At 38.4% G+C, this 27,958-nt stretch overlaps 2 protein-coding genes across 3 annotated transcripts; one reads left to right on the forward strand and one right to left on the reverse strand.

Moving 5' to 3' along the window:
• The first annotated feature begins 75 nt into the window (after window positions 1-75).
• Window positions 76-15,983, forward strand: wipf3 (WAS/WASL interacting protein family member 3). 2 transcript variants are annotated; one of them, XM_030146541.1, is made up of 8 exons: window positions 76-546; window positions 2,185-2,282; window positions 3,310-3,463; window positions 7,813-7,974; window positions 9,077-9,796; window positions 11,937-12,074; window positions 13,177-13,278; window positions 15,047-15,983. In XM_030146541.1, the coding sequence occupies exons 2-8, from the start codon at window positions 2,202-2,204 to the stop codon at window positions 15,085-15,087; spliced, it is 1,398 nt and encodes a 465-aa protein (XP_030002401.1). In that variant the 5' UTR covers window positions 76-546; window positions 2,185-2,201; the 3' UTR covers window positions 15,088-15,983. The 2 variants fall into 2 exon arrangements, with proteins under 2 accessions (XP_030002401.1, XP_030002400.1); XM_030146540.1 differs by having other exon boundaries at window positions 78-546; window positions 13,174-13,278.
• A 1,703-nt stretch (window positions 15,984-17,686) lies between these two features.
• On the reverse strand, window positions 17,687-23,196 carry LOC115428519 (peptidyl-prolyl cis-trans isomerase FKBP14-like). Its single transcript, XM_030147613.1, has 4 exons — window positions 22,869-23,196; window positions 19,743-19,894; window positions 18,358-18,485; window positions 17,687-18,273 (listed from the first exon to the last, which is right to left on the reverse strand). The coding sequence occupies exons 1-4, from the start codon at window positions 23,060-23,062 to the stop codon at window positions 18,115-18,117; spliced, it is 633 nt and encodes a 210-aa protein (XP_030003473.1). The 5' UTR covers window positions 23,063-23,196; the 3' UTR covers window positions 17,687-18,114.
• Window positions 23,197-27,958: the final 4,762 nt, after the last annotated feature.

Here is a 27,958-nt window from a genome sequence, read left to right on the forward strand (position 1 = left end):
AGAACCAGTTCTCATGCATACATAACGCTCATAATGTCAACTGTAATTCAAGGTGAGGGGAAAGTCTCTTGGCAACTCCACCGCTCTGGGTGGTGTGGATGGGATGACGCGCAGCCAAAGTTGGGTGTCCTGCCTCTGCGTCTCCATTGGTCCCGGGCTGCGCGTGGGGCGGTAAGGTGTGGCCTTGGTGCGGTGCGCCTCCTGCAGTGCATTCACTCAAGGGAATAAACCGTAAACAGCCGGAGCTATAAAGGGACCATTGTACAGGATCACATCTGCGTCTTTCCAGCTCCTCTTCTATGGACGCATAGATGCAGTCAAATGACAACATAAACGACTTTTTCTCATCTTTTTCACACGAGCCTCTTAAAGATTGAAAGTTTACTCACTGACAGCTGGATAAAAGGTGTTCTCCTTTGACTAAATAGAACTGAAACTTTCTGACTGGTCCGCTATGACGAGTCCACTGAGTCCAGGTCACTGCTCTGCATCTCACTGACTGAAAGATCTCCAAGAAAACAGGTGGATTTCAGCCTTTTTCAGTTGGTAAGTCACCTGCATGCATGCAATGAGTAGAAAAACTTTTTCCCCCTTAATTCCTACTACATATACAGTATTATGTTTGTATAAACTCTTGGCTGCTTTATTTCTTGTTCTGCATTGATAAAATAAATAGTCTACACTGTTACACGTAAAGTTGGAATAATTTTATTTTCAGACACATTCCTCTTTTTATTCCTATTTATTCACATCACTAATCAGCTTTGACTAGGTGTAATGACTACATACTGAGTCCCAGTTACACTTCATTTATCAAGAATAAACCACATTAACACAATCATTTCATGAGAAGAGGTAAAAAAAAAAAAAAAATTGTAGCTTTAGGAAACGTTGTTTACTTTGAGGTTTTTCACTTGTAAATCCATCTCTTATACATATATAACCTACATATATGCAAGAATAGGCATCTACAAGGTTTTAAAAGATGTTTAAATTCTTATAGTGATCATATTAATCCATAAAGATAAACAAATTCTTCTTCTTCTCATTATTATTATTATTATTATTATTATTATTATTATTATTATTATTATTATTATGGGAATCTTCAACTCATTTGATATCAACTGTTTTCACCTCCTTGTCTAAGCTGCAGCTGCTTCTTTGTGTCACATCAGCCCTTCTCCGCTTCAGGATAAACACCGCAGGTCAAAGGAAAACAGCAACTGTTGTAAGACGTGCTTGTTCCACCTGTTCTTTACCAGAGCCCAGTGTGTTCGTGTTGAGCTTTGGCCCTTTAACAGATCTCCGCTGGCAGTGTCACACAGGCTGCTCGACACAGATATAAAAATAGTAACCGAGGACAGTTTGCCAGTTGCATGGACAGACAGCATAAACTGTGTTCCCACATATACACAGACAAATACAAGAAGTAGACGTAAACAGAGGCTGTACAAAAACAAGTTCTCTGCTGTGTTTTATTAAGTTTCTAAGGAGGAGCATGTGCAAATTCCACACTGAATGGGTACAAACCTCAGGCTGTTTCAGTGTTTGGCTGCTATGATAGACAGCTCCTCTAGAATCTGGGATGTCAGGTCTTAGTGAGTTGTTTCTAGACAGATTTGAGCTGATTACACTGCTTATTATGACTCTGTCTTTCAGTTTTCCTCCTCTGATTAATGACATAAACACAAGGCATCCTGCACATAGTTAAAAGTACAGTCTGTTTTCTCCACTCTGCATGTGCATGCTGTGGTGTTTTCCTGTGGAGTTTCCTCAGTCTATTTTCCATTCAGTTAAAAGACACAGTAACTGCAAGGAAGGCCTTTCGTCACCGAGGGACCGAAGAGTAGGGGTTGATCACTTTTCACAACACTTTCCATTGTTCGACTCCAAAGTTTGGCCACAGGGCATTGTGGGAAGAAGAGGGGGACAGAGGCCGGGGATGTGTCGGGTTTCTCCACAGAGGATGGAGCGCTTTCTGTTTCCTGTTTTTGCGTCGTACGGTGGTGAAAGCTCTTCCTGTTCAGGGAAGGGGGCAGGAGGTCACTGATGTGCCCCTTCACACAGTAGCAGCTTCTGACACGGAGGGAAAAAAAACTCCTCAAGGCTGGTTGGAAACAGTATGAATGTGACAGCGACAGTGTTTGCTTCCATTTACAGGGTGTGCATTGTCTCCTGCAGGTATCTGAGCATCAGGCATGCCTGCACCCCCCCCTCCACCTCCACCTCCACCGGCGCCCCCGCCCCCTCCACCACCACCCACCGCTGCCCTGCCACAGGTGAGAATGTGCACTTTTTTCCTCCGTCTTTCTCTAACTCTGTATCCTTCTCAGTGACCATCAGCCACCACCTGCAGGTTACTTGCATTATTGATCGAGGTAATACACAGACACACACAGAGTAGGGCAGACAGCAGACTCTCAGTAGCGGTACAAGTGTTATGTTTCCACAGCAGGCGCACAGTGTCCTCATGTTAAATGAGTTGCCTCCACCAGCAAACAGGGACACAGTGCAATAACACAGTTAAGCAGCTCCTGGACACATTAATCAGCCGTCTAAGGGGAAATCTGAACTGTATTCAGTGAAAAAAAATCCTTTTTTCTTTTCTATTTTTGTATTTTATCAGCTCTCCCATGTACTGTATGTCTTACATTAAACAAAGAATAGCAGCATTTTTTTTTTGTTTCACAAGTCAGACCGAGCAAATATTTAGCATTTTTTAAATACTATATTGTATAATTGGACTACTGATTACTGAAATGAGATTACATTTTCTTTAACTCCGTTGATACACAGTTTCTGTACCAATGATCAGAGTGGGCCATCAAGATGTAATAGATATACAGCTTTAGGAATAATTATGAAACCACCAATGTGTCAGCCCCTGAATATAATCATTTGATAATCTATTTTCATGAGAATAATTATTTCTATGTTAAAAACTATAGGTTCTTAATTTACAAGTTACATGTTGATGACAAAGTGTGATTTTTGCTCCTATTGTCACAGCTTATTTTATTCTTTCCCAACTGTTTTGTGTGGTATTTATCTTACATATCAAGAGGAAAACACTGATGGCTTCACAAATCACATTTATGACAGATACTGACTTTTCACTGATTTGTTGCAGTGGTACTGGTTTGGCAGAAGGTTAGAATAGGACAAAGAAATTCTTTGCTTTCCACTCCAGATGCTGTCAAAGTGGAAATGATATAAAAAAAATAACAACAACAAAAAAAAGCTGGAATAGTAGACAACAATATTAGTCAAAATAATATGAAATGTTTTTCTGTCTTTGTGTGGCAGTGTCCACCTGAGCCTCCTAAGCTCCAGTCTGGAGGAGGAGGAGGAGGAGGAGGAGGAGGAGGAGGGAGGAATGCCCTGTTGGCTGACATCCAGAAAGGAGCCAGACTAAGGAAAGTCACACAGGTCAACGACCGCAGCTCCCCTGTTGTCGACAGTAAGAACATCTCCCATCATTCTGCTGGTTTATTTAATAATGTCGACCTGTACGTTAAGAGTATGAATTAGCAAAAGAAGGGATAACAGAAGTGAGAAAACTTTATAGTAGTGTTGGTGTTAACTGTTGATGGTTCTCTGGGTTTTATCTGAGTACAGACACATACAGAGCTCAGCGCACACTTAAGTAAGGAATGTCCTGAAGCAGATAAGGATGCAGGTTGTGGCTGTACGATATGCCAGAGGTCTCAGATTCCATTACAGGTCTTTTTATATTACGATACAAATCATGAATGAATAGTTCATGAGATGATCACATGTTTAAACTAAAACAGCAACATAATGTCTACTGTATAGTGTTTAATATGTTTATGTTTATGTTTATGTTTACGCATTTGGCAGACGCTTTTTTCCAAAGCGACTTACAGGGGAAAACCAATTAAATCACTCAATCAATCAAATTTTATTTATATAGCGCCAGATCACAAGAAAGTTATCTCTTGACATTTTATATATAGAGTTGGTCAAAACCAGACTCTAAGCCAATTTACAGAAACCCAACAGAATCCTCCAGGAGCAAACACTTGTGACTGGTGACAGTGGCGAGGAAAAACTTCCCTTTAACAGGCAGAAACCTCGAGCAGACCCAGACTCCTGGAGGATGGCCGTCTGCCTTGACCAGTTGGGGTTAAAGAGAGAGAGTAGAGAAGGGGAAAAAGAGAGAGCGATAGAGATAGGGACTGGGGGAGAGGGGGAGAAGGGGGGAGTAGGGGGAGACACATGGAGGCGGTTGAGGATAAGTGAGTGGTGATGATGAGGGCAGGGAAGAGGCCGGACCACCGCAGCAGGTCCAGAGATAATCGTGAAAGAATCTGTGGTTGTCCTGGGAAAAACCTTATTAGAATATTTAAAATGGAATGTTTGAAAGTGCTAGGACAGGAGGTGCTCTCGGAAGAGCTGGGTCTTCAGGAGCTTCTTGAAGATAGGCAGGGATGACTCTGTTCTTGTAGCACTTGGTAGAGCGTTCCACCAACGTGGAACGACCCATGAAAAGAGCCTGGATTGTCTTGTACAAGGTCTGGGGACCACCAGACTACGTTCCCCAGACGAGCGGAGTGGTCGTGGGGCGACATAAGCTTTTATTAGTGCACCTAAGTAGACAGGAGCAGACCCACGGAGAATTTTGTAGGCTAGGATTAAAGATTTGAATTTGATGCGGGCAGCTATGGGTAGCCAGTGTAACTCAATGAGTAAGGGGGTGACATGTGCCCTTTTAGGCTGATTGAAGACCAGACGCGCTGCTGCATTCTGGACCATCTGTAGTGGTTTGACAACACAAGCTGGGAGGCCCGTTAGAAGAGCATTGCAGTAGTCAAGACGGGAGATAACCATAGTCTGCACCAGGAGCTGGGTGGCCTGTTCGGTTAGGTATGGCCTGATCTTTCTTAGGTTGAACAGAGTGAAACGGCATGATCGGGTGACAGAGGCAACGTGATCCGTGAAGGTCAACTGATTATCAATCATGACTCCCAAGTTACGTACTACACTGGTAGGAGCCAGAGGTATGGAGTCAATAGTGATGGAGATGTCCAGCTGTATGGTTGGCTTAGCTGGGAAGACCAGCAGTTCAGTTTTGGACAGGTTCAGCTGAAGGTGATGGGCTTTCATCCATGCAGATATGTCAGAGAGACAATCTGAGATCCGCACTGAGACTGTGGAGTCATCAGGTGGGAATGACAGATAGAGCTGGGTATCATCAGCATAGCAATGATATGAGAAGCCGTGTGAGTGGATGATCTGACCGAGTGAGGTGGTGTATATGGCAAAAAGGAGGGGGCCCAACACAGAGCCTTGGGGGACCCCCGTGGTGAGGCGGTGAACTGCTGATGTGTGCCCTAGCCAGGACACACTGAAGGACCGACCAGTAAGGTAAGATTGAAACCAGGAGTGTGCGTGGCCTGTGATGCCCATGTTCCAGAGTATGGATAACAGGATATCATGATTGACAGTGTCAAATGCTGCTGATAAGTCCAGTAGAATGAGTACTGAAGACTTGGCTGCTGCTCTAGCCTCTTTCAAGGCTTCTGTCACAGACAACAGAGCCGTTTCAGTGGAGTGGCCGATTTTGAAGCCAGATTGGTTGATGTCCAGGAGGTTATTTTGGGAGAGGAATTCTGTGACCTGTTTGAAAACAGCCCTTTCGATGATCTTAGAAAGGTATGGGAGGAGTGAGACTGGTCGATAATTCTCCACTTGAGTGGGGGTGAGGGAAGGTTTTTTGAGTAGTGGTGTCACCTGCGCTTGTTTAAATACTAATAATATGTGTGCAAAATAGCAGTGATTTGATGACAGAGGTCGACTCTTAGCAATGGCATGTTGAGAATGTAATGAGCATACTGTAACCTGATTTTATAGGCTCAACTCACACAAACTCCAGATTATTTAGAACACTTGTACTTGTCAGGATGATACACCCGAAGTGAGAGAAGGCGAGGTATCGCAGGTCTTTCCTTCCTACATGTACATATAAGTATCTATCCAACCTGTGGTATGTTCAGCATGTGCACAACAGCTGTAAATAGTACTTATAGCTTCTTTTTTTTTAATTTGTTGGTTACATTTCTATATTTCCAATTGTGTATCTGTTGGTTGTGCTGACTCAGTGCTCGTTTGCTCTTGTGTACTTTGTTATGCTCCACTCTTGCTGCTGTAAATTTACAATTTCCCCTTGTAGGACTAATAAAGGAATATCTTATCTTATCTTATCTTATCTTATCTTATTTTATCTTAGCTTATCTTATTTTATCTTATCTTGTCTTATCTTAGCTTATCTTATTTTATCTTAGCTTATCTTATTTTATGTTATCTTGTCTTATATTATCTTATTTTATTTTATCTTATCTTATCTTATCTTATTTTATCTTAGCTTATCTTATTTTATCTTATCTTGTCTTATCTTAGCTTATCTTATTTTATCTTAGCTTATCTTATTTTATGTTATCTTGTCTTATATTATCTTATTTTATTTTATCTTATCTTATCTTATCTTAGCTTATCTTAGCTTATCTTATTTTATCTTATCTTATCTTATCTTATTTTATCTTATCTTGTCTTAGCTTAGCTTAGCTTAGCTTATTTTATCTTATCTTGCGTGTGAAGTCATGATTTTAAAGCTTGATTTCTCAAATGGATGCTGAATGTTACCTTTTTCTGTTACTGAAGTATTTGGGTGCTTCTATGACACTGGTACCTCAAAACAGGACACGGGGGCTAAAAATTCAAACCAGATGTAAACTAATGTTATGAAACAGGTTTGGAAGCACTTTGGGTCTATTGTAAAAATAAACACTTAATGAGAAAAAAGAGAAACTATTTTTCAGATAAAACACATTTTTAGAACATTTTACATTATATTTAATACAAAAATCGGCATGTAACACCGTCAAAGGACATAAAAATGATAGGCTACTATTTTTTTAATAACTCTTTATTCTCTCACAGGAACATTTTGGGAATTGAACTAATTATGCAAGGCAGAGTGTTTCACAAAAATGACCGCTGTTGCAAAATCATTCGCGATTTATATGCATTTAACTGGGCAGGTTCTGCATGTAACACAAGTGGACACAATGGGTTACACACAAAACCTGGAATGAGACTGCCAATTCATGAAAAACCTGCATGTCTGGATTAGAAAAAACACTAGGATCGTCACATTTAACTCAATGTCTTTATTTATAGAGGTATATAAGATCTTTTCAAACCATGTTTTCCAGATCAAATGCACTGACACCTAGGTAGCTTTTCCTGTCCCAGTTTAGTCCTATTTTGCCCCCAAAATCTGAATAAAATTCATTAATTTTGGGATGGCTCAGCGCAAGAGTAGAATTTTTTTTGCATTTACCTGAGGTCATCATAAGGTACATACTCTTTTATTATTGGGTCTAAAAAGCTGGCAAAGTGCCAGGTACCAAAATGAACCCAGTTTCATAGACGCACCCATTTAATAAGTAAAAAAAAACAAAACACTTCAGGTTTATGTGAAAGCATCATCCAATTTACAGCTCACTAAGATAAACATTGTCATATCACACAGCACAAACGCTGGTCGAACAGAATTAAATCATCTTAACCTTCATTCAGCAGCTGCATGTATGGAGCCAGACCAGTTTGTGGGAAAAGGTGTGTAGTTGGCCCGAGGGAGGTTCAGGTTATTGGGTGGTGCAAAAACATCTTCATGTTTTGTTTTCCATGTTACAAAAAAAAAAATTGTCACAACCCATACTGTGCAAAAAGTACCATTCTGTAAAGTGAGTCTATGTATAAGATACTATAAATGTCCTTCCCCAGAGCCCAAGTCCAGTTCTGGTGATGTATCCAGCAGTGATGGAGCTTCTCAAACCTCATCTGGAGGGATGGCACCTATGGGGCCCTCGTTGGGTGGGCTCTTTGCCGGAGGGTTCCCTATTCTCAGGCCTGTGGGGCAAAGAGACTTAGGAGGCAAGACCCCAGGTTGGTAGAAAACACCTTGAACTAGATCTTATGCACATTTGAGGTTTTTTTCGCAACAGTGAAAATACTTCACTACTAGTAAAAGTTCTGCATTCAAAATCTTACTTAAGCAAAGTATGCAAGTATTACCAATGAAACTATACTTAAAGAATGAAAAAAAGGTCTGTTTCTTGTCTGTGTCCACCTTAAGATGTAGACTGATTTTGTCACTTAATTTTTCTAAAATATAATTGGAGATAGGTTTTCACTGGAATGGGATGAAAACTCAATTTTTAGTAACTAGCAATTAAAGCAGTCACATACTAGAGTAAAAAGTACAGTATTTACCTCTGTAAGATAGTAGTTTATGGGTGTAATACTATGAAAAATGGACATTTATATTGGAGATTCCTGAGTGGATTATTTTGGGGGGATTTAGGGATATTAAATTGCAGAAATTGGATATAGTATTCCGAATTACATTTTAATTATATTTGTATTATCCCACAAGAATTAAAGCTATTGTGTTTTCATTACCTTAGAACAGGGGTCTCAAACTCAGATCCTCGAGGGCTGGTATCCTGCATGTTTTAGTTGTTTCCCTCTTCCAGCACACCTGACGGTCATTATCAGGCTTCTGCAGAGCTTGATGGTAGGCTTATCATTTGAATCAGGTGTGTTGGAAGAGGGATACATCTAAAACATGCAGGATAGTGGCCCTCGAGGACCGGAGTTTGAGACCCCTGCCTTAGAATTAGCCATTCACCCAGTATCCTTATATTGGAGGCCAAATTGCTGAACAGAACAGGTAAAAAAAATAATAAATTACGCATTTATATCTATACTTCCTCTGTTTTTACAGTAGGTTGTATCTAATGTTAAGGTGCGTTACTGTGATCTATGAGTGTGGACCAACACTACAGAATGAGGGACTTCCATGTCGTTTGTGTGGGGAAGGTGTTGAGCTGGTTTTGATCTGCAACTAAATATCACACTTTAAATATTTCAGTACTTGAGTGAACACATGTGGTTCACATTTACAGGGTCAGTTGTGTGTCTGTGTGATCTTCTCAGAACATATTGCCTGTGTTAGTGACATCCTCTGTGTGTGTTTGTGTCGCAGTGTTTCGCTCCAGCTCATCAGTTTCCCTGAAGCCCATGTGGAACCCGCCCATGTCATGTGACAGCATTCCTGAGCCTCACAGGACGGTAGAGCGAGCCAGCTCCATCCACCGTCCCCTCGCTCCCTCTTCCTCCGCCCCTCCCTCCCCATCTCACAGCAGCAAGCACCCGCCTCCGATGCCTGCTTCTCCACCCCCACCCCCTCCTCCACCTCCCCCTCCCTCAGCTCCTCCCCCACCTCCCCCACCTCTAGCTTTCCAGGACAGGCCAGTTATCAAGCCCCCTCCTCTCCCCACCTGCCCTCCACCCCCACCTCCAACCCAGGTCACTAAACCCACCTGGCTCCCCATCCAGCAATCCTATCACAACTCTGCTCCTCAGTGCTCCACCCCTCCTCCACCTCCTCCGCCTCCTCCTCCTCCACCTGCATACACATCTCCCTCCTCTGTTCCAGGTGACCGCTCCTCAGGGTCCTTCTACCCTCTGCCCCCCTCCCCAGTCCATTCTGAACCTTCTAGGTTCCCCATCCTGCGGGACAGCCCACTGGGACCTCCTCCCCCACCCCCTCTACCTGTTTCTTTCACCCCCACTTGCCCGTCCAATCTCCCACCACCACCTCCAAAAGTACCCCCAGTCCCCTCCGCAGCGATGCGCTCTCTGCCACCTTCATATCCTTGCAATGCTCCAACTCGACGGCCGCCTGCTGTGCCCAGAAGTGCAGGTAGGACCAACATGGCTCAACTTTCTGCCAAAAGTGTTTAAGCTACGTACTCAACTGTGTAATAATACAAGAAAAACATATAGTAGGCTTAAGCTCTAAACTGAGGGTTTTAACAATATAAAAGAATAACACACCAATACAAACTAAAGCCAAATGGAACTACATGGAATATCAGCTTCAGTTTGTACTGTGTTTGCTACGCCACTTTATCCTAAAAAAGCATATCTAGAATGAAGGAGACGCAAAGTCCAATCCCTTCCACAACACATGTATGGTACTCAGTGGAGAAAAAAAGCAACTGATCCTGACTGAAACATACTATCAGTTATACATATAACTAGTGCGTTGACCTGTGGGGAACCAGGGGTTCTTGATGTGGTACTTTTATGCATGGGAGAGCTGACTTTTGGGAAAAGATGTTAGTCTATATTTTATAAGTGTTGACATAAAAATTGTTTGGTAAATAATTCTTTAAACAACAATTAATATATTAATGCCAATATCTAGGGACTGAAGGTAGGAAATGCATCGTTCCTGTTTTTAACTTCATTTCCCAACATGCTGCGCTTCCCGTCAACCGTCATGGGCATAGCAATGTGATTATATTCCAAAATTACTAATATCTCCCAAAATATTGGTCCTATCAACTTGCCACTTTTGCTAGTCTGTTCCTTGACCAAAAATATATAAGTATGCCAAACTGCAGTAGTCAGCTCTTCCCAGATTTTGTGTGATGCCCGACACACACACACACACACGCACGCACGCACACGCACACACACACACACACACACACACACACACACACACACACACACACACAGAGTCCACTTCCCTTTTATAATGTAGATGTTAATTTAAGAGATAATTTTGTATAACTTGCTAAAAATGCCACAGTCACAGACAGTAAAGTACCATGTAGTTTTGTGTGAAATGGTTGAGTGGACTGCATCTGTCATCATAGGTGAAACATGTCATCAACGGCCAAAAGGGCTGTTAGATCGGCATGTTCCACACCATTCTCTGAGGAGTGAAAAACTATTAAAAGATGAAAACTTCTGCAGGTCTGGTCATGTTGAGAGCTGCAGAGGTATCTGAGCAGCTGGTGGAGACAAAGGATGACATTAGTTCTGTGACTTTTGGGTGTGTAGTCTTTATAAATGCATTTTATCACAGTTAGACTTAAATGATTTAGAATAAAACTGCAACTGACATAATTCAAACTGGATCAGAAACTTATTTCTCTTTATTGACTGCCATATATTTTTCCAAATAAAAGTCCCATGGTCCACTTTGCCTCTCTATAAACAGTGGTTTTGTAATCTTTGTGATGCTGTACATTGATTCATCTTACATCTTTCATATATCAAGCATTTTCTCATAATAACTCAAAAAATAACACTAAACTATAATAGACAATCTTACATTCGTGACCAAAATTGTTAGGAATGACAAATGCTTTTTGCTGCCAAAGTTTTTTGTTTTAAGATCCACATATTTCTTAATTACCCTGAAGAACAGTTACAAGCATTTTATAGGTTAAAAAGGAATTTTAATGACAAATAAATCAACATTTAAGTAATGCTCTGTATGGGAGATTACCCATGTTCGTGTATCTCATGTATTACCACAGAGTCTGTTTTATGCAGGAGTTGGTCATATTTTGACATTAGCTAACACAATTACTGTTCCCAACCACAATGTGCTCTTTTCTATTTAGAGGAATTGGGTCAGTTGCTGCAATTTGCTGTGAAGTTCTTCAGTGCTTCTCTTCTTCTGTAACTGTGTGCAACAGCAGCTTCTATTAGTTTAGAAAGAGTCAGCGAATGTTTAACTGAAATTTTTTTAAAAAATGAAAGAGTAAGATGATGCTACAACCTATGATTAATGAAAAGATAGGCACAAGTAATAACTGTGAAAACACAAGAACTTAAATGTTGGTCTCAGACTGCTGTAGCTCTTGTAACTAGTCATTTAAAAGCTATTGTGACAATGTTTTGAATTTTTGTTTTTTAGCAAAAGATAGTGTAAACACAGCTTTGCCATCTCAGTCGACACCAGAGAAGAAATAAATCTTTCACGCTGTCGATGTGATGTTTGACCCCTCCGACTTCTCTGGTCTTGTCGCCCCTGATAACAGGTGCGGGACGGTTGGCTCCTCCCCCCGCCCCTCCAGCCCGTTCCCCGAGTACGGAGCTGTCCAGCCGCATTCCTCCCCCTCCACCTCCTCCTCCCCTACCGCCCTCCAGTCTCAGGAACGGACACCTGCATAGTCTGGGTGAGAACATGAGTCTGTGCAATATTGAAATATTGGAAAAAAAAATTATTCTGCAATTGAGATACTTAATGAAATATAGGAATTTGCCTCAAATCTGGAAACAAACACTCACTGTAGAATGATTTGGGAAATTTTAAAGTGGTGTGGATCTGTGTAAATTGTAGAAAAACAGCTGAAAATGAAGATCTAACCAGTAATCATAGAAATAACTACTTCATCATCATAATCCAGGAAATTGTATGAGGCTAGCCCTCAGTACTCAGTAAATTCAAGTAACTTAAAGAGACACTGTCAATAAAGGTCCTGTTGTGTTCGGTCAATACTGTCACTTCTGGAACAGGAATAATTTCAAGGGTCAGTGCTCTTCTTTTTTCTTTTCTCATTTTATTCAGCTTATGGTAAATGACTGTGGCTTTGGTCGTCTGATAAACTGATAAACTGACCAAACAATAACCAACACAGGTGGATTCTGCAAAATTTGGGGCATCCGAGAACACTTAAATAGTTTCCTAAATTATGTTCATGATCATGTCATGTTAATTATTCCCACCAATGAGGTTATGTTTTCATCGGGGTTTGTCTGTTTGTTTGTCTGTCTGTGTTTGTCTGTTAGCAAGATAACTCAAAAAGTTAAGGATGGATTTTGATGACATTTTCAGAAAATGGGGGGGGGGGGGGGGGGCATGTGACTGTTATCCATGAGCACATTGCAATGATCATGCTGAAATAACATATTAGGCAGCATATTTTACAGCACTCTAAAAGCATTTAGTGGACATTTTGAGTAAAAAGCTACAGCTGAAGTTAAACTAAGGTTCAGTGTCTTTATTTAGTGACTCTAGGATGGAAGTAAAAGAAAATGACAATTAATAAGGATTATAGAGGATATTAACTATTGAACCAACTGTTAACCACATTGGCGCTCAATAAGAAGGATGTGACAAAAAGTATTTATGAGAAACTAGAGAAAAACGCAAAACACAGTAGTTGTCACATAGTGGGAGGAAGATGACAGGAACTTCCTTAAGCTGTGCTAAAGAAAACCATATTATTAAGTTTGCAAATGGAAACTTCTAATTGCATGTATCCACTACTCCAGCAGATGATTTTGAATCCAAGTTTCAGTTCCACCCAGTAGAAGACTTACCTCCTCCTGATGAATTCAAGCCCTTCCCTCGGATCTACCCCAGCAAAGAAAACAGAGGTAGCACTTGAACACACCCACCAGTATTCATACTTATTATGTATATTTTTTTAAGTATCATGTTGATTTTTTTTTTGTTAGTGATAGTTAACAAGACATTGTGGACAGAAAAACAACAACACATAAACAAAGAGAAAATCAAACAGATAAAAAAACCAAAAACAATGACAGAGTATTGACAAACCACAAGGACAACATCATATTACAATTACAATGAAGAAGATCATAAATGTAAAGAGCAACTAAACAATATAGCTTGGTTAGGGGCGATAGGGAAAAGGGGAAGAGCAGAGTATGAATGAAAGTGAGAAAGAGAGAGGGGGGAGTGAGGGAAAAATAAAAAATTGTTGTAATAATGCAAAAATATACAGGGTGTCCCATAAGTCTCCATACATAGGAAAAATAAACGTTTCTTGACATAAACCATTTTTATTTATATAATATGCTCTATATGACTGCCATTTTGTCGGGAACACATTTCAATGCATGTCCTCCACTGCTGAAGAACTATAAAGAAGAAATATAAAGAAATACATGTTAGAACCATATATGTATGGAATGTATTATGTCTCCTATGTATGGAGACTTATGGGACACCCTGTATAATAATACCAATAGCCTAGCCTGTTCGCTAGTATTATTGTGGTGGCGGTAGCAGCGGAGGCAGCCACAATACGAGTTAAATAATATTTGTAATAATGTATGTGTATCAGTTACTATCTGTTTTGAGTTTATATGAATTAATTTAAATTAATATAGCCATTGGGGGTGGTGGTGGTGGTGGGGTTGGAGCCCAGCACACAGAGGCACAGAGGAGGGGAGGATATATTATCATATTGATAATATATTGTCTAGTACTCATTATACAAATTATTGTTTTTGTTTTAATAAAGTGTTTTAATATGTATATTTGGTATATATATATATATATATATATATATATATATATATATATATATATATATATATATATATGTATGTATTCAGAGATATATACAGGGTGTCCCAAAAAAAAATTTGACATAATTTCATCACCTAATAATTTGTTTAAAAGTTAGCTTACCTTAAGGAGAATCTGCCAGGCAACGAGACAACGTGCTATTGAAATGACCCCCACGCTCACCTAACCCAACACCGTGTAGTTTCTTTATGTGTGGTTATGTGAAAGGACTGGTCTACATCCCACCACTTCCCACACGTGTACAGGAACTCAAGAGGAGAATCACCGTGGCTCTGGAGAATGTCACACACCACATACTGCAGCGAGTGTGACAGGAACTCCACTACTGACTTAATGTGTGCCACGTCACACACACACACACACACACACACACACACACACACACACACACACACACACATTGAACATTTGTAATAACGTTGGAGCATTATAAAATTACCATCCCCCAGCATTTTGCGTTTGAAATTTGTAGAATAAAACTTTTTATGTCTAAAATAAATCCTATGAAGTATCATTTCTCCTGACCATGTAGTCACTCAGATATGGACATGTCAAATGACGTAAACGTTTTTGGGACACCCTGTATATATGTTTGTTTGTTTAGAGCTTTATTTATATTTATACATTTTTCTTTTTCTGTTGTATTGATAATTTCTTTCCGGCTACTTTTTTATTATACTTGAATGGAGCAACTCTAACACCCAATAATTTCCCCCTGGGATCAATAAAGTATTCTGATTCTGATATTCAGATTTACCCATGATTTATAATGACATTCATCATATTTTTTTTTTTTTTTCTCAACAGTGAACCCTAAACCGCCTGGGATTAGGACCCATCTCAGATGATCCAAAGCCTCATCATGCTGTTCTTCACAACACACACATACAGCGAACACTTCAAGCCTCCTCCTCCTCTCTGGATATAGAGATGGGAAGCTCGTTTCAGTCATGTTACTGCCATGGACTGTTTTTATTGTTTATGTTGAGTGTGAATGCAGATTCGGTGTGTGTGTGTGTGTATCTGTGTGTCAAACGCTGACTATGTGACCTCTGACCTTTTTCCAGTGTGGAATGTTTTGAATGTGTGTGAGAGGAGGGCTCTCCCTACTCATAAGCTACATACTGATTGTACACACATTTACAGTCAAGGCACAGTGTCTTCGAGTAACTAATCTTAACATGACTCTTACCACGGTCTCAGTTTCCAATCCTGGAGCACAGTGGTTTTGTCTTTTCATCGTGCAGCCTGTAAAGTAGCACAATGTGAGCTTTGTTACGTTTCATTTGCAGACACACAAAGTGTACTGTCTTAAGTTTTTTACTCAACACCCTTTATAAACAGATGCTCCAGTGCTTAGATAACTTTGGGAATTTCCGTCATGTTCATGGCCAGCAACAGGTTGTTGTTTGGCTGCTATGCTACAAGTAAACCTCGTCTTCAGTTAGAACTGAAAGTGAAAAAACACTGCAGGTGTACACAACATGTTTTACTCAAACTGGGGAGCTTATGTGCTTTGTTCATTTTTATAAGTTGCAAAAGACTTCATGAAAGATTAAGTGTAACGTGAAGATTACTAACATTGTGAGTTAAGTTACACTGACTCGTCTCTTAAAGTGGGTTTTCTTTTTCCACGTGCATTAACCAGACTAACACTTGTGAAGAGAGTGCCACCTGCTGGTGTAATGTCTGAAGTATTACTAAGATGTGACCACCCAATAAAGCACAATATTTTGAGTTTGTTTAAAAAAAAACATTTATGGATAACATTTATTTTAGGAGAAAGGAATTCAGTGAACAGAGAAGTAGTTAGCTAATTTCTAAGGGTGTTCAAGGTTAAAAACAGGATGATCTACACAAGTACAAGCTCACAAATATGTAACATGTCATTAAATAGCCTTCACACTGCAAAAATCAAAATCTTACCAAGTGTATTTTTCTCATTTATTGTCAAAATATCTCATCACACTTAAAATAAGACATAATCACCTAAAGTGTTACTTTTCAGTGAGATATAAGAACTTATTTTTAGATGATACATCTTAGAAATCTTATTTCAAGAAATCTTACCAATGATCTTACCAATTAAGCAAAAAAAAAGAAAAAAAAAAAGACTGAATTTAAAAAAAAAAAAAATCTGTCAATGGAACAAGTGAAAATTATCTTGGTAAGATTTCTCGAAATAAGATTTTCAAAATCTATCGTCTAAAAATAAGTTCTTATATCTCACTGAAAAGTTACACTTTAGGTGATTATGCCTTATTTTAAGTGTGATGAGATATTTTGACTAGAAATGAGAAAAATACACTGGGTAAGATTTTGATTTTTGCAGTGTAGCACATCGTTACAAAAAAAGGTAGTTAATGTCTCTTCTCTATTCCAATCATTGTCATCTAGGAAAAAAAAAACCTCTATTCTCTATGAACAGAGTGTACAAAATTGCTTATGTTATGTTGTGTATTTCTATAATAATAATCAGTTTGTGTTTGATGTTGAATGGCAGCACTGACACTTCAGTGTAGGCATGTGTGATACACCCTTTAGCACAGATAATTTAACCTGTCAAACACAGATGTCATTAGCTGCAGCAGTGCCAAGACACCTGTACTCTGTATGTAGGCTAACTGGAAACACTTCAATGAAACAAAACTGTCACGTCATTACTTTCAACTCATCTTTGTTTTCCAAAGCTCATGTAATCATAACAAAATGTAACACACCAAGCTCAGATAAAATAGAACAGAAGAAGTTGACATACATTTAGAAACAGTTATTCAAGGTACATCACATGAATTCATTACTGTTATATTCTATATTCATTCACAATGGGGTGAAATCATTTGACTGCAAAAATCTAAATCTTACCAAGTGTTTTTTTCTCATTTCTAGTCAAAATAACTCATCACACTTAAAATAAGACATAATCCCCTAAAGAGTAACTTGTAAGTGACATACAAGAACTTATTTTTAGACAATAGATCTTGAATATCATATTTCAAGAAATCTTACCAAGATAATTTTCACTTGTTCCATTGGCAGATTTTTTTTTGCTTGAATTAAGCAACAAAATCTTGAAATAAGCAAAAAATAATAATTAAATCGAATTAAGATGAAAACAGTGCCAGTGGTGGCTCCGTCTATTTGGAACTGTCACCTTTGTCCTAAAAATGCAGTGTCAGATGAAGGCTGAAAGACTACTACAGAAAAAAAACAAAAAAAACAAAAACTCACCTATGTCATGTGTGGTTTACATTGAAATCAAAGTTTTTTGGTAACCATTATTATTTTGTTATTAATTCCTGTTGTTAGCCTCATTTTTTTTTTTGGCTTAATTCAAGATTTGGTTGCTTAATTCAAGATTAAAAAAATCTGCCAATGGAACAAGTGAAAATTATCTTGGTAAGATTTCTTGAAATAAGATTTTCAAGATCTATTATCTAAAAATACGTTCTTGTATCTCACTTACAAGTTACTCTTTAGGTGATTATGTCTTATTTTAAGTGTGATGAGATATTTTGACTAGAAATGAGAAAAATACACTTGGTAAGATTTTGATTCTTGCAGTGTTTACGCTGGTCTAGTACGTTTCAGTGTCATTATGCCACAAAGATTAAATGGTGCTCAAATAGAAAAGCTGAACTGTTCTGGTCCCAAAAAGAGAATCTTTAATTCGGTGGTTTAGGATTCACAGGGACAAGAAAGAAACAAAAAAAATGAACAAACTGACATATAAGTCTTTGGCCACCACATATGTCTTTCCATGAGGCATTTAAGGGTTAAACCACAAAAACAAAATGCATAGATGTAACCTGAGAGTCTTTGCAGTAAAACCCTAGTACCTCTCAGTTTTGAAGAGGCAAAGCAAAGAAGTGAGTTCACAGTTCATCATGTTTGTAAGTAAACTCTCTGGAGGATATGAAACCATCTTTGTTCTCATCCTCGTTGGCAAAAATGTCCTCCACCATGTTTTCATGTAGAGTGTCATTCGGGGGGTAGCCATGACGCTCAAACTCCTTCCTCAGGTACAGTTTCACCTGGAAGACACAAACAGAGGACATGAGAATGACAAATAAGACACTTCTACTTATCATGTCACCATTTTCTTTGGTTGTATTTACCTCATGTTTTGACAGTTTCCAGTCATCATTGAGGTCCATCTCTTGGAAGGATTCATGTGACCTTGGTCCATTTCTGATTTCAAGAACTTCGATAATGAAGGTCAAGGTGTTCTCAGGTGGGATCTTACCTGTCCACAGACAACAGGACAGGGCAAGAGGTCAGCTGAGGGCTCTGTGATCATGTTCTAAAATAATGTTATAGGTTACTTGAGGAGTTTCAGTTTGAGTGAATGCAGGGACACATACAGAATTGAATATTTTGTAGTTAGGTGCTTCTATGAAACTGGGTACATTTTGGTACCTGGCCAGCTTTTTAGACCTAATAATACAGAGAAATTTAGACATATTTCCCCCCAGGATGTACCTAATGATGACCTCAGATAACAGCAAAAAATTACACTCTTGCTCTGAGCCATCCCAAAATTAATGAATCTTTAATAAAATACTGGGGCCAAAAATAGGACCAAAATTGGGACAGGAAAAGCTACCTAGGTGTCAGTGCATTTTATCTGGAATACATGGCTTGAAATGGTCTTATATACCGCTATAAATAAAGACAGTGTTAAATTTGATGATCCTAGTGGTTTTTCTAATCCAGACATGCAGGTTTTTCACGAATCTCAGTCTCATTCCAGGTTCTGTATGTAACCCATCGTGTCCACTTGTGTTACGTGCAGAACTGCCCAGTTAAACGTATATAAATTGCGAATGATTTTTTGTGAAACACTCTGCCTTGCATCATTAGTTAAATTCCCAAAATGTACCTGTGAGAGAATAAAGAGATGTTAAAAAAAAAAAAAAAAAAAAAAAATAGTGGCTCATAATTTTCATGTCCTTTTGACTGTGTTACATGGAGATTTTTGTGTTAAGTATAATGTAAAATAATATAAAAACGTGTTTTATCTGAAAAACTGTTTCTCTTTTATCTCAGTAAGTATTTATTTTCAAAATAGACCCAAAATTTCAAACTTGCTTCCTAACATTAGTCTACATGTAGTTTGAATTTTTAGCCTCCATGTCATGTTTTTAGGGACCAGTTCCATAGAAGCACTCGGTTATATGCAATATGTCAGAAAACATTGTTAATGAGAAGCAAAGTTCAGCTGCATTAGTTATATCATATGTGAAGGTTAGTTAAAGACATAAGGGATAGAGGTTATTGGTTATGATGATGTACTCTGCCCAGAACAAACTATAGTATTGTTCACATGCTCCAGGTTGATAGAGGCAGACTGTTACTGAATTCAGTGTGGCAGTCCTGCAACAAACAGTTTAACAACAAACATGCATGATGCAATACCTTAAGTTGTTGTTCTCCTGAGAAGTTAGTGCCTGCACAGCATCATGCAGTGAAGCTTGCATGCACATAGAGAACAGAACAGTACCTTTTCCTTCCTTCCCATAGGCCAAGGCTGGAGGTATGACAAGTTTCCTCTTTTCTCCAGTGCACATGTCCTGCAGGCCTTTATCCCAACCTCTGATCACTTCCCTGATACCCAGTGTGAACCAAACTGGCTGCTTGTCACCATGGGATCGACTGGAGGACAGATAGGATGAAGTGTTAGAGATTTGAGAAAAAGTCAAGTCAAGTTTCAGTATGGAACAAAAATAATACTGAAAAGTCATTCATTCACCAACAAGCTATATATAAAACTTGTTTGAAAGGTGAGCATTTTCTAAGATTAGCATACAAACATATTTTAATAGATGTGCGTAAAAATGTGTATGTGCATTCCCATCATTTCAATTATTTTTAACAGAACTGAAAATCTATTTTGAATCTCTAAACCTTTAAATTGAATTTTTAAAAAAAAATGTTTATCAGTGCTTCAGTTTTACTACAATTACCTTGTATAAATTGGTCTGCCACTTTATATTGTAATATAATTTTTCTTTCCTATCCTAACTGCACTTTTACTTATTGTTGAATCTTTATTTTTATTCTCTTTAATTTACTTATTATTTATTTATATTTTGTCTATAGATGTTTACTTTATTTATTCTTGTAGTTTTTATGTCTTCTTATTATTAGTTTATGGTTACTATGGCTTGGAATGTCTGATGTTTTGTATATTCCTGTTATATTCTATTTTTTGTATGTTCTATGGTTGAATAATAAATCCATTGTTGAATGAAATGAAACAGACATGAAACAACTTTAACAAAAGAAGACAACTCTTTACTGTTTTAGCTAATTAGATAAAATCAGATATAAAGCTAATTAGATATAATTAAAATAAATAAGCCTAATTTAAGTACTTCTTAACACTAACACAACAAATTCAACACAAATAATGGCAACAAATGACTAAAACCAAACAGACTTTGTGACAGTGAAAATATAGCTATAATATCTCAAAATGTACTTACATATTTTGAACATGACATACGTAATTTTGAATTTATTGTTAATATGATCATTTTATTTGGAAAATTTTACATACACAAAAGTAAACATGCCAAAACACACCCAAATTTTAAAGTCTTTAAGATTGAATTCGAAAAATATATTAAATCACTGGAATTTATCTTTAACAAAAAAAAGCACAAACACTCTGACAATTTATAAAGAATTATTTAAAATGGATTGAATTTACTCTCTGCTGTATTTTTTTTTTTTTAAGCTCTTTATATTTTAAATTGTTATTATTTGTCTTTTCTTTGTGTCTGTAAGCCTTTGCATTAGGTTAATTTATTTGTTTGGACGATTTTTCTTTTTGACTTCTTGATGTTTGTACAAAATTTCTGTATGTTTTGCTTACACACACTACCGGTCAAAAGTTTTAGATCAACCCAGTTTTGTATTTAAATTCAAGCAGTTCAAGTCCAATGAACAGCTTGAAATGGAACAAAGGTAAGCAGTGACCTGCCAGAGGAAAAAAAAAAAAAAAAAAGGTAAGGTTAAACAAAACTGAAAAATACTGTACATTTCAGAATTAAACAAAAAGGCCTTTTTCAGCGAACAAGAAATGAGTTAACAACTTAAAGCAGTTCTGCAGCAATGGAGGTTGATCAAGCCCAAAGTTGGTGCTACCAATTCCTACAGGTGTCCCAACGTTTCTTAATTCCTTCTAACCCCCTGTGTCTGCATAAAAGTAGTGTTGGAACACACTTTGGTACCATACCGTTGTGAGCATTATTTGAACAGTACTGTACTGCAGAAAGTAGTGAGTTACTATAAAAATGGAAAAGAGGAAAAGGCAATTAACGATAGAAGAGACAGACCATCATAACACTTAAAAATGTAGGTCTTTCCTACAGAGAAATGTCCAAGAAAGTCCAGGTGTCAGTAAGTCCAGTTTCCTTCACAATCCAAAGAGAGACAGCTGCATCCAAAGGCACTCAGAAACTGGACTGGGAAATGCTGACAGGAAGAGGTCTGGCAGACCCAAAGCCACAACAGAATCAGAAGACAAGTTTATGACAGTCAACAGCTTGCATGATAGGAGACTCACAGGACAACAGCTTCAAGCACAGCTCAATAGTGGACGTAGTAAGCAAGTCTCAGTTTCAACTGTGAAGAGAAGACTTCCAGTTGCAGGTTTGATGGGTCGAGTTGCAGCAAGAAAGCCATTGCTGAGACTTCAAAATAAGAAAAAGAGGCTTGCCTGGGCCATGAGACACCACCAGTAGACTACTGAAAACTGGAAGAAGGTGTTATGGACTGATGAATCCAAATTTGAAATCTTCAGTTCATCCCGCAGGACTTATGTACGCCGTCGAGTAGGTGAAAGGATGGTTCCTCAGTGTGTGACATCAACTGTCAAACATACAGGAGGAAGTGTGATGGTCTGGGGCTGTTTTGCTGGATCCAGGGTCGGTGACTTGTACAGAGTGAAAGGCACCCTGAACCCAAACGGCTACCACAACATTCTGCAGCTATGCCATGCAGTACCCTCTGGGATGCACCTAGCTGGTCAGGGGTTCATCCTACAGCAAGATAATGACCCAAAACAGAAGTCCAAGCTATGCCAGAACTACCTTAAGAAAAAAGAACAAGATGGTCCGCTGGAAAACATGGAGTGGCCAGCACAGTCTCCAGACTGAAACCCCATGGAGCTGGTTTGGGATGAACTAGACAGAAGAGTGAAAGCAAAGACACCTACAAGTGCTCCACATTTATGGGAACTTCTGCAACAGAGATGGGAAGAACTTTCTGAAGAATATTTGATGTCCAGTGTAGAAAGAATGCCACGAGTGTGTTCAACTGTTCTATCTGCCAAAGGTGGCTACTTTGATGAGTCAAAAGTTTAGAATACAGTTTGGTTTCTAAATTGATTTCATGATTTCTTTTTTAACTTCAATTGTTTATTTGTTCTATGCTTTAATTCCAGAGTACACTGAGACATTAAACTGCATCATTTTCAATGAAATTCTGGAAACATTGGGGTGTTCTAAAACTTTTGACCGGTAGTGTATTTATTTTCAATAAAGTTAAAAAAAAAAAAAAAATTAAAAACAAACGAATGAAAAAACAACAACTTTGTGACAGAGTACACGTGGGAACCTACGTGGAGTGAAACATGGTCCCATTCTCCAAGTATCCGTCATGATGCACCAGTAGGATGTCTCCATACTTGGATTTACGGTGGCAGAGGAAGGGTCTGTGGAGGACCTCTATCTTCACCTCAGCCTCAGGCAGCTTCCCCCCGATGACACACACCAGTACGGAGGAGCAGAACCAGCTCAGCACCGCCAGCAGCATACCGTTAGAGTCAGACTTCAGCAGAAACAGGAGCACAAACAGACAGACAGACAGACAGACAGGAGCACAAACAGACAAACCGCAGAAAACTTTGTAGGTGAGTGTACAAGAACTGTAGTCGCGTGCAGATGCTCCTCTACGTGGCAGTGACGCTCCGTTCTGTACGCTGTTGCCGGAAGTTATCCTCTGATTGGCTGGTCTTCACCCAAACCCCGCCCACCTAACACACCCTGTTTCTACTGGGACAACTACTCACTAACAACATGAGACATACTTTAAGATGTTACACAGATACAAAAATAGAATTATGAAGTCATCCCCCAAGTTTATTGTTTTTATAAATGAATTCAAACTCTACTTTAAGTCCCTGAAATTAACTGAAAACCTCAAAGCCACAAACTTATACAAAATGTTGAACAAATTTCCCATAGAAATCAATACTTGAATTCCCCCCTTGTGCAATGGTTTACAATATTTATTCTTTTTTTTTTTTTTTATATTATTTTATAGCATTTTATTGTTATTAATTTTTATTTCAAGACGTCTTTTTCCTGATTTGCGTTTGTATTCTACTTTGTTGTTGATGTTCTGTTCCCTCGGGCAATGTATGCCATACTGTGAAATTGCCATGTTTGTTATGTACAAAGCTTAATTAAGAAAAAAAAAAAGTTTAAAAAAAAAAAAAAAAGTTACACAGATGCTACCTAGCAAACCCTTGTCTTGCCAAGTTGAAAATGGATAATATAAACTACTCATCTGGTCATAAACTCCTTGTTTTTATTTTATTCAGCCCCAAACAGTTCTGAAAGAATTTGATGATGATAATAATATTGACTCTGATTTTCACTTTGTGTTGATGAGGATGTCTTCTTTAGTTTCAGCAAAGACAACAGCAAAACTAAAGAATACTAGATAATCAACTTTTAATTATAATTTTAACAAAATCTCATATTCACAAATGCTAATTTGGTAACTCAAACTTTATTTTCAATACAGTGGTGGTCAAAATTATTAGAACACTTATCATATTTAACCCATAAAGACCCAAATATACACCAGTGACCAAATGCACCCACTGATCTAAAATATTTAATAACTTTAGAGCCACTAATCCTATCAATACATGTCAATAATTAGTGTAAAATGCAGTTTGTCATCTTTTCATGGTCATCAGATATGACCCATTTGGACGTTCATAGGCTCCGTAGTGAACATGGAAACACCATCATCTTCTACAAGACTGATTCACCAGTAAAACCCATGGAGTTGGATCAATGACAGTGGATGGAGACATTTGGTTTATGTTCAGTTAATGATAGATTTTACTGAAAAAGTCAAATTTTCTCAAGTTTTCTCTGTTTTTGGTATGATAACCCTCAAATGTCTCAGCATGATGATTAAAGTAATGATCGATACAATAAATATCGGAAAAGACCTGATTTTCACTGAGAAAAAAAAGCAAAATGGAGAGGATAATGTTATAATAAATGGTGATAAATCACTTAAGAAAGGTTAAATGGACCAAATCAACACTGACTGTGGAAACTTCACACTGGACTTCAAGCAGTGTGGATTTTGTGCCTCTCCACTCTTCCTCCAGACTCTTGGATCTTGATTTCCAAATTACATGCAAAATGGACTTTCATCTGAAAAGAGGACTTTGGACTTTCCACAGTCAGTGTTGATTTGGTCTGCCATGGCATCTGCTGGTGTTGGTTCACTTTGTTTTCTGAAGTCCACAGTCAACACACCCATCTACCAGGACATCTGAGAACACTTCATGCTTCCTTCTGCTGACAAACTTTATGGAGATGCTGATTTCATTTTCCAGCAGGACATGGTACCTGCCCACACTGCCAAAGGTACCAAAAACCGGTTCAATGACCATGGTGTTACTGTGCTTGATTGGCCAGAAAACTCACCTGACCTGAACCCCATAGAGAATCTATGGAATATTGTCCAGAGGAAGATCAGAGACACCAGATCCAACAAATGCAGATGACCTGAAGGACACTATCAAAGCAACCTGGGCTTCCATTCCACCTGAGCAGTGCCACAGGCTGATCACCTCCATGCTATGCCGCATTGATGCAGTATTTCATGCAAAAGGAGGTCCAACCAAGTATTGAGTTCATACAGATGAACATTTTTCAGAAACCAGACATTTCTGTTTAAAATGTCCTTTTTTCATTGATTTTATGCAAAATTCTAAGACACAGATTTTTGGGTTTTCATTATCTGTAAGTCATAATAATCAAAATTTCAAGAAATAAGGCTTGAAATATTTCACTCTACGTCTAATGAGTCTATATAATATATGGGTTTCCCTTTCTGAAATGAGTGACAAAAAATATTGAACTTTTTCATGATATTCAAATTTTTTGAGATGTACCTGTATATCATACATTGTTGAATATTTGCCTTGATTAGAAACAGCATGGTGCAACTTTTTTTGTAGCAGTGGATGATTTTTGTTTTTTCTTTTTGTGTGTCCCCAACAGAGGACAAAAATACATTGCTGGGTATTTATTTTTCCATATCAGATATTTGGGTGGTGTGGTGGTTAGCACTGTCTCCTCACAGCAAGAAGGTGCTGGGTTCTATTCCAACACTTGGGTCCAGTTTCTGATTCAAGATTTTTATTTGTCAAGAATTCTTGTAAATAAAAAGTCAAAAGCCAAATGAAAAACTTCTAGTCTTATTTGGAAAGTTCTTAAAGCACTAATAACAATAAAACAGAAAAAAATATAATAAATAAATGCTGCAACTGAGGTGTGAAATGATAAACAAGGAACTAGTAAAATACTATCATCAAAAAAACAAAACCATCTAATTTATGAAAATATACACCTTGTACACATTATTATTAGTTTTAGAAAATCATGGGGGACGTAACACTTGTCCAGAATTATATAATTAGTATGTGTGGAGTTTGAGTTCTCCCTGTGTCTGCATGGTTTCTCTCTGGGTACTCCAGCTTCCTCCCACCATCCAAAGACATGCAATAGGTTAACTGGTCAATCTAAATCACCCAAAGGTGTAAATGTGACAGTGAATGGTTGTTCATCTGTATATGTCAGCCCAGTGATGAACTGGCAACATGTCCGCCCCCCCCCATCCCTCTCAAGGACTAAGTAGTTTGGAAAATAATGAATATTTTTTCCCCCTGGTTTTCTACTTCTGATATTTTGATTACATGTGAAATTCTTACATTGACAACCTCTTCAATATTTGGATGGAACTGAATTCACACTAAAGAAAACCATCTGACACAGGCAAACACAGCAAATTTGTGGAGTAAAATAATCTGGAGTTAGGTAAAAAAAAAAGAGTGAAAGAGTTAAATTTCTGGAGTTTATTCTGCAACTTTAACTCCAGCTTGTGTCTTTGATGGTGTCATTTTTCAGGGTACATTTACCAGGTGTTGAGGAGGATGATTGAACACCATAATGGGTGTTGATTTCTGGACAGAGCAACAGAGAAGACCAGTGTGCTCATGGACGTCATATGAGGCGTCGTATAACTACCATTTTTCTTCTGAAACAAGACTATTTATTAGGCTGGAAATAACTTTTCTGTCAGCTCTGTCAGTATCATAATGTGTATATTTCAGTTCAGACCAACTTGCTAACCAGCTGCTAAAATTAGCTCTTGCTGCAAATTTAGAACGTCGAACATGCTAATTTTAGCTTGATGGCTTCTTGCATTGTAGTCTTAGGTAATTCATACAATTCATACAAGAGTTGAGAGCAAAGCTATGGACTATATACACAGCCCCACTACTTCCTGAACTTCAGGTAGGTCCTTTATTTCCTGTTTTTCACTATTGGACACACTGATTAATCCAGGTGTGTCTAATTACTCAGTGGTCACAACAAGAAGTAGCAGACACACCTGGATTAATCAGTGTGTCCAATATTGAAGGACAGGAAATAAAGGACCTACCTGAAGTTCAGGAGGTAGTGAGGCTGTGCATAGAGCCCATTGAACAAAGAGTGCATGTCATGGTGCAGTCCTGCGTTGCCACAGACCCCTCCCTCAGACTCATTATCACCTTCACCTGCTGGCACCTGTCACACCTGGAGCAGATCTGCATTAGGAGCCCATAGAAGCACCTCCTCTGCTCTGGTACGGTGCCAGATCATTGCTGCTGCTGTCACTGCTTCAGACCTCCATAGACGTTCATCCCATTTCACTTCAGAGCCATAACCCGGACTCTCACCGACCTGATCTTGTCTTCCCGTGGACTCTGATGTTTTCAAACCCCGATTTAGTCTTGTTCTCATGGATTGTTTTATGTTATTAAACCCATTTTCTCCCTTCAGCACAGTGCGTATGAGTTCAGTCTTTCACTCAGTCGTGACAGTAACTGGCTAAAACAGCAACAATGTTGAGTTGTTTCCTTTGTTTTACTTTGTTCAGGCACCTCAAACAAATTCATAGATTGTCTCCTGGGCTATTTATATGGTTGAAAGAAAGCACTTCATGCAAGAGCACTTTATAAGCATCTATATAGCATGTGTTTGAGCACACTTTTCAAAAAACAAACAAAACAACTAGTCATTACATGGTGTTTTTTGTTTTTGTAATCATTTTCACTCCCCCAAAAAATTAAATCGAAATATTAACTCCATTAAGTGTTGAATATTAACCCCCATTAAGTGTTAACATATTAACTCCATGCCAGAATTCACATAAAATGAATTCCAGGCAAGAGTTATGTTTTACTCTACATGAGATTAGTTTTTGTAACTCCCAGAAGAGTTAAATTTTAACTCCTGAAAAGAGTTAAAAGATCAACTCTCTGAAAAGAGTTACTTTAACCCTTTTCTAGAGTGTATTCCATGGTCTCACATGTACACTTAAATTGAGTTGATTTTAACTCCCATGGAGTTT

The sequence above is a fragment of the Sphaeramia orbicularis genome, chromosome 11 (genome assembly GCF_902148855.1).
Source record: "Sphaeramia orbicularis chromosome 11, fSphaOr1.1, whole genome shotgun sequence".
Taxonomy (NCBI): Eukaryota; Metazoa; Chordata; class Actinopteri; order Kurtiformes; family Apogonidae; genus Sphaeramia; species Sphaeramia orbicularis.

Excerpts from the sequence above, each read along its gene's own strand:
- LOC115428519 (XM_030147613.1), bottom strand. The coding sequence starts at position 23,062 with ATGCTGCTGGCGGTGCTGAGCTGGTTCTGCTCCTCCGTACTGGTGTGT. Across the intron at positions 19,895-22,868 it reads GGGACCATGTTTCACTCCAC|TCGATCCCATGGTGACAAGC; the intron begins GTAGGTTCCCAC and ends TCTGTCCTCCAG. Across the intron at positions 18,274-18,357 it reads GGAAACTGTCAAAACATGAG|GTGAAACTGTACCTGAGGAA; the intron begins GTAAATACAACC and ends TGTGTCTTCCAG.
- wipf3 (XM_030146540.1), top strand. The coding sequence starts at position 2,202 with ATGCCTGCACCCCCCCCTCCACCTCCACCTCCACCGGCGCCCCCGCCC. Across the intron at positions 2,283-3,309 it reads CCACCGCTGCCCTGCCACAG|TGTCCACCTGAGCCTCCTAA; the intron begins GTGAGAATGTGC and ends TTTGTGTGGCAG. Across the intron at positions 12,075-13,173 it reads CGGACACCTGCATAGTCTGG|CAGATGATTTTGAATCCAAG; the intron begins GTGAGAACATGA and ends CCACTACTCCAG.